Here is a 10,550-nt window from a genome sequence, read left to right on the forward strand (position 1 = left end):
CCAGGCCCGCAGCCAGTGCCCCCGGCCTTGCCTGGCAGCTGCCAGAGGTACCTGACACGGGGGAGTCCCTCGCCACGCTCTGCAGTGGGGGGTCCGTGTTGAAGCAGAAGGTTTGTGGCTCTGATGTCCCCCCGTTGTCTTCAATCCCATCCACAACTCTAGGGCAGGGAGGGGGTGAGGGCTGGCCATCGTCACCCCCTCGCCCCTCTGCCACCATTCCCAGTGGCCTCCTGGGGGCCCCACGCAGCCCGGCCAGCACAAACACGTGGCAGCGGGACAAGCCACCAGCATGTCCCAGCCTTACCTGGGGCTGAGGTCCGGGGGGCCGTAGGCATGCAGGGAGGGGATGAGGAGCTTGGCCGGCCTCCTGCCCATGCCGCCCTCCCGCTCCAGGAGCTGGGCATCCCTCCTGCACTGTGGAGAGGGGCTGCGGCCCTGGCTGCAGCGGGCTGGGGAGCGGCAGTTGCGCCGCAGGGCTGAGACCTGGCACAGCTCATCGCCCAGGAGGCTGCTCAGGGAGCCATGGCGTGCCGGGCTGCTCAGCTGGGGCAGCAGCAGCTTGCGGCGGGTCATGGTGGCGGGAGAGTGCTGGAAGACCTTGTCAGGCTCCTCCTCATCCTCCAGGATGGAGGGAAGGGGCTTCTCCGGGGCAGCACCACTCTCTGGACGAGGCTGTGGGCAGGCACAGGGAGGAGGTTAGGGCTGGTCCTTGTGCAGGTGCCAAAGCCGGGCATGGCCACCCCTGCCCCGTCCTCCCCTCCGCCCACCCCCGGCATGGCACAAACCTGTGGTGCCTGCGACAGCCGCGGTGACCGGGAGTAGCGGCAGAGCCCCTGTGGGGACAGCAGATGACACCGGCTCAGCAGCATGTGGGATCCCCACACGGCTGCGTGGGGACTGGCCACAGGCAGACACAGCACCGGGCACGTGCCCACCCGCTCCCTGCCTTGGCACGCAGCCCTCCCAGCCTCTCAGTGCCCCCCTGGACAGCCAAACCACCTCCAGCACCGCGCATCAGCCCCCGTCCCTGTCAGCCCCAGCGCTGGCCTCTGCAGCCCCTTGCCTGCTCTCCTTCCTCTGCTGCTGTCATGACGCTGATGAGCTGCCCGACCTCGGCCTGTGTGTACCGAGCCGGAACCGCGGCTGCGCCTCAATTCCCAGCCCCAGCTCCGCCATCAGAGCATCGGCTCCTCTGGGCGCATGCTGCTGGCCAGGGGAGGGTGCACAGGGCTTCTGCAGGACCTGGCAAGCTCCGTTTGCATCCATCCACCCTTGGTTTATCTATACCTCTCCTGGGCGATGGACACGTTGGGTTTTGGTAGGGCTATTTGGGATCTAGAGAGCGACCTCCTGCCCCACCTCTACAGGGCCGGGGGGCGGTGGGTACCGGGGGGAGATGCTCTGGAGGAGCCCCCAGCTGCTTGGTGCCAGCACAGAGCCAGCAGCAGAGATGGGGGAGGAAAAGTGCTGCAGAGCTATTTCTGCAGCAGAACATCCCCCTGGCTGCTAGAGTCGGCAGCGTGACTAAACCTGGCAGCCCCCGGCACTGCCTCCTGCGCACCAGGGGGGCCATGCCCCAGCTGGCTGTCCCACGGTGCCCCCCGGTCCCCTCCACCCCCATTTCCAAGCCCTACATCCCCCTCAGCATCCTGCCCTGCAAATGCTCTTGCTTCCAATTCCCCGGGTTGCGCAGAACCAAGAGGAGCCAGGACGGGACGTACCTGGATGGCTGGGGCGGCACAGCCGCAGCCCCTGCCCTGGCCTCAGAGCCTGGGGACCACAAGCAGGGAGCGGACAAACTCCCCTTCCGTGGCCGTGCGGAGCCCCAGCCCTGCTCCGGTCTCCGGGGCTGTGAGGACGGGAAGGGGCCTGCAAGGGAGGACACGCACCCACCTCCATCTCGCTGCCCTCCCGCAGGTTGAAGGTCAGGTCCTGGTGGATGTCCGCCGTGAACTTGCTGGCATACTCGGGGTAGAGCTGCAGCACCTCGCAGAGCCCCCGCAGCCTGATGTACTGCAGGTCGCAGTAGGTCAGCGCCTTCACATCCGCATTGGACTTGATCACTTGGTCCGTGCTGCACAGGTCGGCTCCGATCAAATCCCCTTTGCCTGCAGAAGGGCACCGGGGTGGGCTAGCGGTGCGAGCCCCGGACCCCTTGCCCAGCTGGGCAGCAGAAGGGGCTGGGGGAGAGCCCATGCCGCCTGCCCTCACCCAGGATGGCCAGGACCACGTTGTCCTTCAGCACCTCGAGGGAGCCGGAGCAGACGAAGTAGTTGGCCTGCAGCGCGTCGCCCTGGCGCAGCAGGTACTCCCCCGGGGCGCAGAACGAGGTCTTGATGTGGAGCGAGAGGGAGCGGAGGCAGCCCCGGCTGGCCGTCTCGAAGACGGGCAGCTGCAGGATGTCCTTGTTGAGGTGCATGGCCACGTCCGCGCGCAGCTCATCAGGGAAGTCGTGCAGCAGCTGGGGAGAGCGGGGACGGGGTGCTGGGATGTGGGTGGCAGGGAGCAGCCTTCCCTGCAGCCTGCCAGCCCCAGGGGACAGATCCCCTGCTGGAGCAGAGCATCTCGCTGCTCAGCTGCCCTGGCTGCCTTGGCAGAGCCCAGCAGTGCCAGCTGGCAAACACAGGACAGCTCTGGCCGCGGTGATGGGCTGCTTCTGCTCCACATGCCTGTCCCGCTCCCCAAGCTGGCAGGAATCTGTCCCAGTCCTGGCACCCAGCTCTGGTCCCTCCAGCAACAGAGCATGGACATGTGCACATCTGCACACGCATACACACACACACACATACTTGCACACTCATAGCTGGCCCTGCCAGGCCCATCACCCCCACACTGGGTGCAGGACAGGAGGCCAGAGGTGGGGCTGGCCCAGCCCGGGCAACACCTCCTACCTCGTTAGCATCAATGCCGTTGTTCACCGACCAGGTAGTCTGGAAGTACTCCAGCATCCTCTGCTTGAGCTGCTGGGGCAGGCGGTGGACACGGATGAAGTCCTTGAGGTCCTTCATGCGGGTGTGGTAGAGCGAGCGGCGGGAGTACATGCGCTGGATGATGGCCGTGACGTTGCCAAAGACGACAGCGTGCATCAGTGCTGGGGGCCAGGAGGGCAGCGTCAGGCCCGCGGAGGGGCCGGCTGGGTGGAGGGCTGCGGCATACGAGGGCCCCAGGCAAGGTCTGGGCTCTGTCCTCGCCAGCAACGTGGGGCCAAGGGGTGCAGCACAGGGGCCTTCTCCCCTAACCCCAGCCCCAGGGCTGTCCCACAGGGCACACGTGTTCATCGCCTCCCCCCAGTGCCCTGTCATGCCTGGGTACCTGCCGCACCCACTGCTCCAGCAGCCAGAGATGAAGCCCCCCCCCCGAGCCCTGCCCCATTCCCCGCCTCACCCCCAATGAGCATGGTGCAGATGGAGAAGATCTTCTCGGCGTCGGTGTTGGCGCAGACGTTGCCGAAGCCCACGCTGGTCAGGCTGCTGAGGGTGAAGTAGAGGGAGGCGATGTAGGCGCTGCGGATGGAGGGGCCCCCCACTGAGTTGTTGATGTAGGGAGCCTCCAGCCTCTTGCCCAGCTCGTGCAGCCAGCCTGCCAAGCACAGCCAGGGGTTAGCGCTTGCCGAGGGGCCTGGTGCTCAGCACAGCTCCTGTCCCTGCCCCAGCCTTGCTTTGTCCCATGGGACTGCCCTCTGCCCGCTCCCTCCTGCCAGTGGCACGCAGCAGCATGCAGCGGCACGGGGGGCAAGCCAGGCGTCCTCAGCATGCCCCCACCCTGCGCAGCCCCCGCAGGTGGGCAGCCTCACTCACCGATGTCCCAGGTCTGGCGGTCGTTGCTCTCCATCTCCTTGCGGCCGATGACGTACCAGATGCATGCCATCCAGTGGGCCAGCAGCGCGAACATGGACATGAGCAGGGTGAGCACCATGGCGCTGTACTGCGAGTAGCGGTCTAGTTTCTGCAGCAGCCGCAGCAGCCGCAGCAGCCGCACCGTCTTCAGCAGGTGAACCAGCGAGGTCTGGGGAGCAGGGCAGGCGGGTGAACCCAGCGGAGCTGCAGGCAGGGATGGGAAGGGACCCCTCCTGCCTCCCCCCAGGGCAGGGACCCTTCGCCACCCCCCACAGCTGCCAGGAGGGTCATGGGCTATGGGGCCAGCTGGGAAGAGCTCGTCCCCAAGCAGCCTTCCACCAGTGCCCAGCAGGCAGCCAGGGTCACAGCTTGTCAGGACAGCGAATCACCCCGGGAGATTTGGGGTGCTGGAGAGGGGAGGGAGGTGACTGGTGGGAGGGGGATGCAGGCAGCAGTGGCTTTGCTATCAGAGGCTGCGTTTGGTGAAGCTGTGCTGGCAGAAAGCTGATCTTTTTGCAAGGGGAAGTCTCAGCAAGATGCTGTGCCTTGCCTGCAGAGATCCTGGACAAAGAGAGCCAGAGATGCCCTGGCTTAGGCAGGTGGGTTTGGACGCGCAGCGATGCTGACCGCCCCAGGGCTTCCCACCGCGCACAAAGCTCCTGTCTCGTCCTTTGCCTCCTGCCAGCGCTGCACCGGGCACCTTGCAGGAGCCCAAGGCCACGGGCCAGGCAGGGGCATCGAGCAGGGGCTGTGCCAGAGCAGATGCTGGGTTCAGATCCCACCAAGGTGGGTCAGGATGGACCCACTCCCTGGGTGGCTCAGCCCTGCTCCCACTGCCCAGATGGTCCCTGCCCATCCTGGCAGCTGCAGCCTTGAGACCTTGGTCCCTTGGCAGCATTCTGCAGGAAAGTGCTGCTTATGCCTTTGCACTGCAGTCTCCCCTCCCAGGGCACTGCTGCCTGTGTGCCCCAGCTCGCCTGGCCCCGGCAGAGGCAGCGGCAGCAACGGCCCCTACTGCGGTCACGGTTGTTTTCCTGCCGGGCAGCACCGCTGGGGCACGAGTGGAGCCGGGTTTGACTCAGGGGGGTAGTTCCAGCCCCAAGCGCCCTTGTCCCCTTGTCCTCCCTGCACGCTGCTCTGCCTCCAATAAGCATAATTACAGCCTCTGCACTTGCCTCCTTCCTCCCCTCCCTGCCCCAATTAGCAGAGGATGGGAAGGGGCTGATGCCAGTGGCACACTTGCGCAGCCCATCGCACCCGCTGCGCTGCAGGGCCCCTCAAGAGCCTGGGGAGGCTCAGGCTGGGACCTGCCTTTGTCACCAGCATATGCCCTGTGTGCCCGCATGCGTGGTCACCTCCCTGCCAGAGCAGGTAACATGCAAGTGCTCCTCGCTGCAATGGTGTGTGCGCACAGGGTATTTGCACTCAGACGTAGTGCTGCTCCGCAGCCTGGGCAGAGCACAGGTGTGCTGGGTGCTGGGTGCAGGGCGGGTGCCTGCCTGCAGCTCCTGGAGCGGTGCCTTGGCAGTTACTGTCATTTGTGGCAGCCTCTGGTTAAATTAAGATGCGTGGGAGGCTTCCTGCTATAGATGCCGTCGCTGCTTCCCCTCGCTGCCCGCACCGCTCCCAGACAGGCGCATGAGGAGCAGATCCCTGCGAAAGGGGCCCCCTCCCCTGGGCTGCCCCCTGCCCGCGGCACGAGTGGCACTCACCACAGTCACGTTGAAGACATAGAGCAGATCGAAGGGCAGAGCAGCGATCAGATCCACAAAGAACCAGGTGGCCACGTAATGGATGCAGATGGAGCGGGGGTCGTACACCACCTGGCCCGACTGGCTTACGTACGTCGTCCGGAAATTCAGGATGATGTCTGCCCCAGGGACAGCAGGACCAGCCCTCACTGCCCCTGCCGTGGACTGGGGAGCGGGGCAAAAAAACCGGGGTCCACGGCCAACCCAGCTCCCCCTACTGGGCAGGGGCAAAGCGATGCCAGCTCCCCTCTCCATCACCCCTCAGGTCCGCTCCTCTGGCTGTACCCCTGCCCCACCCAGCCATGTCCCCCATCCCACATGGGTGCTTGGCCCCGGGCACGGACCTACCCAGGATGAAGAGCATCTCCACAGCGATGTCGCTGACGATGGTGCTACGGGCAGCTGAGAGGCTGTCCTCTGTGCCCGTGAAGCAGACGTTGTAGGGGACGGTGATGGCCACATAGAAGGTGGCCAACAGGATCAGCCAGTCCCAGAGGGCCTTGAAGATGCTGTAGTGGAGCAGGATGAAGCGGGACTTCTGCACCGAGGCCACTTTGTACTCGGGGATGGACGGCTTGTTCTCAAACACGTTCTGGGGGAGCAAGCGGCAGGGTGGCACACGGATGGCACAGGGGCCATCCCGCACGAGGGGTGGAGGCCACCGCAGCACCCCTCTCCTCCTGAGTCCCGCTGGCCTGGGGTGATGGACACACATTTCCACATGGGCTGCGCTGGGGTCACCCTCAGAGACGGGCACAGAATGCCCGATTACAGCACATAAATTAATGCTATGCTAATGCTATTATCAATAATCCACTGGCACTGCCAGCTGCTGCCCAGAACTGTCCCAGGTGCCAATTCACGTGCTGGGGCAGAGCCACCCCCACCCTCTGCAGGGACATGATGCTGCTGGGGGGCAGCGAGAGCCCAGCCTGGGCAAGGGGAGAGCTGGGCCCATTCCCCCCCAAGCCCCCATGATTCAAGACTGGCATACTGAAACCCTTTGCCTGCTTGCCAGCTCTGGGCCCCTGGCCGCTCTCGGCCGGTGACAGACCCCCACCCTGGCCCCACATCTGCAGGCAGTGCCCATCGCTGCGGCCATGCCCGAGGACCCTGTGCTGGGGCACCACAGCCACATGAATAGGCTGGCACAGAGACGACACTGGTCCCTGCTGCTGCTGGAAGCCCTGCTGCAGCCTGGTAACGGTGCTCCCCGGGGCCGGCACAGCTGTGCCGCAAGTGAGTGGCTGGGTTTTCCCCAGCTAATGTGTGAGGAGAGACAGAGCCCTGCAAGAGCTGCCAGAAGATCTGCTCTCCCCATGGCAAGCTCCAGGCACCCGCTGGTCTCTCTGCTGCTGCCAACGAACCACATTTGCAGCCTGGACCATGGTGCGGCTGCTGAGGATGGAGGGCATTTTGGTGCCTGGGGAGGCCAGTGAAGTGCATGCATGGGAACAGCAACCCAGCGAGACTGGGCTCTGCTGTGGGGCTGGTCCCAGGAGAGCCGCAGTGCAGCCAGCCCACTCGCAGCCTCAGCCCGGGAGGCACCAGGCGAAGTCGAGGGCTCCCCCAGGTCCTTACACGGTTGATTTTCAACTCGCTGCGGTCCCTGCAGGCAAACTGGCTGCTAAGCCGGTGCAGCATCGTCTGGCCCTGCCTCCGCGCAGCCCGCAGGTGCGAGCTCCCGGGCTTCTTGCTCCTCTGCTTCTCTGCAGTGGACAAGACATGCTGGGTTAGTGGGAGCGCTTGTGCCACTGCTGGTGCAACAGAGCAGGGGCTGCTTTGGGGACCCCTCCTTGCATGGGTGCACAAAGGCGGGCAGGACCTAGCAGGGAACTGGGAACCCTTTTGTCATGTGCCCACTGCTCACACCGCTCCCCGAATCCCATCCCCATCCCACAACCACGGCTCACCCTCCTTCTTGTCAACCAGATGGCTCTTGCCCTGGTTCTCTGTGATGTCCTTGAAGGAGAAGAGGAATAACACCACCTCCCCCTTCTCGTTCTTGATGGGCATGATGTCCAGCAGGCACCAGAACGCGTCTCCTGCATGGGGGAGAGGAGCAGTGAAGGCAGGACAGTCCTCCTGCTGCTCAGCGGCTTCACCACGGGGCTGGCACGGGGCCATGTCCCAGCTGGAGCCATGGGCAGGGCCCCGGCCCCATGTGTCACTCACCACCCTTCTTGTAGAAGCAGACCTCAGTCTGGTACTCCTGCCTGCCGTCCAGCACCTTCTCGATGTGCTGCAGGATGGGCTCGCTGGTCTCGGCCCCATAGAGGAAGCGGCAGCTGCAGTTCTTCTGCATGACCTCAGTGCGGGCAAAGCCGGTGAGGTCGCAGAAACCATCAGAGCAGTAGACAATGGGGAAGCCACGGCGGACCTGCGCGTTGGCCAGGATGAAGTTGCTGTCTGAAAGGAGACGCAGCTGCCCCTGAGGGTTCTGGGCCACCCTGGGAGCGTGAAGGGGAGCCCAGCCCTCCTGGCCCTCCTCAGGTCCCTCTGGGAAGAGGAGCCAGGTCTCTGGCCAGCTGCCGGCTGCCCCCAGCTGCTCCCAGAGCTCGCTCATCCCCTGCCCTGCTGCCCCCAAGGCCCCATCCCAGGCAGGACTGCACAGTCCATGTCCAGCCCAGCCCCACACGCTGGAAGGGGAAGGAGCCCAGATCCAGCTCCCGGCTCCCATCACCAGAGACGCGATCCTGAGCAAGGCAATTCATGCCTCCCCCTCGCCATCTGCCGCTCCCACCTCCTGCCGGGGCTCAGGCAGCTTAGTGGGAGCAGTGGCAAACCTGGCCAGGCACTGCCAGCCCAGAGGCGCCAGGCTGCGGTGCTGGGACCTCCAGCCTCAGGCACAGCACCACGGCACCATGGTGGCACCCGCCGAGAGGGTAGGAGAAAAGCCGCGAGCCTGGGGTGAGTTGAGGGCCCATGCCAAGCTGGCACAAGCCAGAGGTGAAGGGGAAACGCAGCATCCTTGATCTGTCACAGCACCACGGAGCCTCCTCAGCATCACCCCTGTGCCACTGGGGAGATGGCACCAGGCAGAAGAAAGCCCTTGTGAGCCCTACGCCCTGCCCAGCCGCAGAGTGGCCGCTTTCACCCCACAGCCCCCCAGCCATGGGCCAGGCAGGGGCTCTACCCCCGGGGCTGCAGCGGCTCCTTTCTGCAGGCTCTGTGCCAGTGGGACAGATGGCCTCGTGCTAAAAGGGTGCCAAGGAAGCGGGGTGCACAGCTGGTGTGGGCTGTGTTTGCACCCAGCGAGGGCAGACCGGGATGTCTCCAGCCCTGACACAGTCTCCAGCCCATGGGTCCCCAGGCCAGCACCCTTGCACCCCCACGACCCAGGCACCAGCAGCAGGCGAGACATGATCTGCCCCCTCTCACAGCAAAGGAGGGAGATTACAGCGCCCATGCACTGACAGCAGAGCCGTGCCAGGACAGTGCAGGCAAGGCAAGGGCAGAAGAGGTTGCAGGAAGGAGGGGATGGCAGCCACAGGCAGCCCTGGTGCGATGGGGGTGCAGCAGGGCCACCACAGCACAGCTCAACCCCAGATTAGCTTGGAGAAGCAAAAATAGCTTGAAGCTGTGACTAAGGCCAGATTTTGGCTCTGGGGAGCCAGGATTACGGTGTTGTCCAGGATGTGTTATTAGGAAAAAAAAAAAAAGGGCTTGCATGTGGGAGCAGCTCTGCCAAGAAGGGTGAAGCAGCTCTGGCGGGCTCAGCAGCCCCCTGCCATGGTGGCCAGCTTGCCTGGATGGGCACCCTCAGGCCCAGCGGGCAGCGGCTGCCTGGGAGAGGCAGGGTTAACTCGCATGGCATATCGCTGCAGCTAAAGCCCCTCTCCATGGCAGATAAAGCCGATAAGAGACACATCAAACCCGCAAAGCCAGACACTGTTTAAAAGTGCCTGGAAGGCGGGTTGGCGCAGGTGCCGGCAGGATGCTGCCAGGGTGCTGTGGGGCAAATCCCGTCTCCCCGGGGCAAATTCCCAGGGCTTTGCATTGGGTCATTTCAGGCAGCTCCCGCAGGGGCCCTCCTCCTCAGAGAGCCAGACCCAGCCCTGGGGAGCCCAGGACCAGCAGAGCTGGGGACACCAGTCCCTGCTGCGTCCAGGGGCTTTGCTAACACCACAGCAGAACTGGGGGAATTCTCCTCAGCTCAGCAGAGGGGCAGGGGCATGTGGACCCCGGTGCCATGCTTGGCCTCTGCCCCTGTGGAGAGACAGTCGTAGGATGACCAGTGTGCGGCACATGCAGCTCTGCCCTGGCATCTCTGGGCGCAGCTCGATCTGAGCTGGGGAAGGCTCAGTGGGCTGGCTGCCTCGTTACGCATTGCAGTCTCAAAGGTAACATCCCAAATGAGAGCTCCTATGGACAAGTGACACCCTGTGTCATCTGGGATACTCCATATCACGCCAGGCCAGGAGCTGGCCCAGCATCGCAGCCAACGCATGACCCAGGGGTGCTCCTGGTGCCCCAACGGTGCTGTGGGAGGTGGCTGCAGGCTCCCAGTGCCGTCTTCATGCTGGTCCCTCCCAGCAAGGTGAGACATCCAGCCCTGCAGGTAGCTGGCCTGGGAGGCCCCTGCTCCAGGTGATTTGGGGGGGGGGGCTGGGGTCAGCCCTGAACACGACCTGTCCCCAGGTGACTGCATGATGCCAGCAGTGCCGGGAGCTGGCACGTGGCACCCTGGCATGATCCCCTCCCCAACATGCCAAGGCCTTAATCTATCCTGGCCCCAGCACATGGAGGGGAGCCCAGCTCCCAGGGACACACCAGAACCTCCAGCCATGGGAAGTGGCCACAAAACGGACGGCACTGGGACAGCACAGGCCCCATTCCCCGCCCCTGCCAAAACACACCACTACCGGTATCCACCTTTCCAGGGTCGTAACCCCAAGCAAGCAGGCACGTTGCTAACCAGGGGCTCGGGGTGGGCTGGCTGCCCTGTGCAGCACCGGGGCTT

General features: G+C 64.6%; 1 protein-coding gene across 1 annotated transcript in view; it reads right to left on the minus strand.

The window, feature by feature from the left end:
- Positions 1–7,988, minus strand: part of KCNH4 (potassium voltage-gated channel subfamily H member 4) — a 10,361-nt gene extending 2,373 nt beyond the window's left edge. The window contains exons 1-13 of the mRNA XM_019472892.1: positions 7,763–7,988; positions 7,501–7,632; positions 7,169–7,296; positions 5,936–6,179; positions 5,549–5,706; positions 3,798–4,005; positions 3,385–3,579; positions 2,892–3,091; positions 2,212–2,461; positions 1,894–2,108; positions 786–833; positions 305–639; positions 52–158 (exon numbers count right to left, since the gene is read on the minus strand). Coding sequence (XP_019328437.1) covers positions 52–158; positions 305–639; positions 786–833; positions 1,894–2,108; positions 2,212–2,461; positions 2,892–3,091; positions 3,385–3,579; positions 3,798–4,005; positions 5,549–5,706; positions 5,936–6,179; positions 7,169–7,296; positions 7,501–7,632; positions 7,763–7,892 — 2,350 coding nt within the window. The 5' untranslated portion in view covers positions 7,893–7,988. The remainder of the gene's footprint in view (positions 1–51; positions 159–304; positions 640–785; positions 834–1,893; positions 2,109–2,211; positions 2,462–2,891; positions 3,092–3,384; positions 3,580–3,797; positions 4,006–5,548; positions 5,707–5,935; positions 6,180–7,168; positions 7,297–7,500; positions 7,633–7,762) is intronic.
- Between the last annotated feature and the right edge of the window lie 2,562 nt (positions 7,989–10,550).

The sequence above is a fragment of the Aptenodytes forsteri genome, unplaced genomic scaffold (genome assembly GCF_000699145.1).
Source record: "Aptenodytes forsteri isolate BGI_AS27 unplaced genomic scaffold, ASM69914v1 Scaffold492, whole genome shotgun sequence".
Lineage (NCBI taxonomy): Eukaryota > Metazoa > Chordata > Aves > Sphenisciformes > Spheniscidae > Aptenodytes > Aptenodytes forsteri.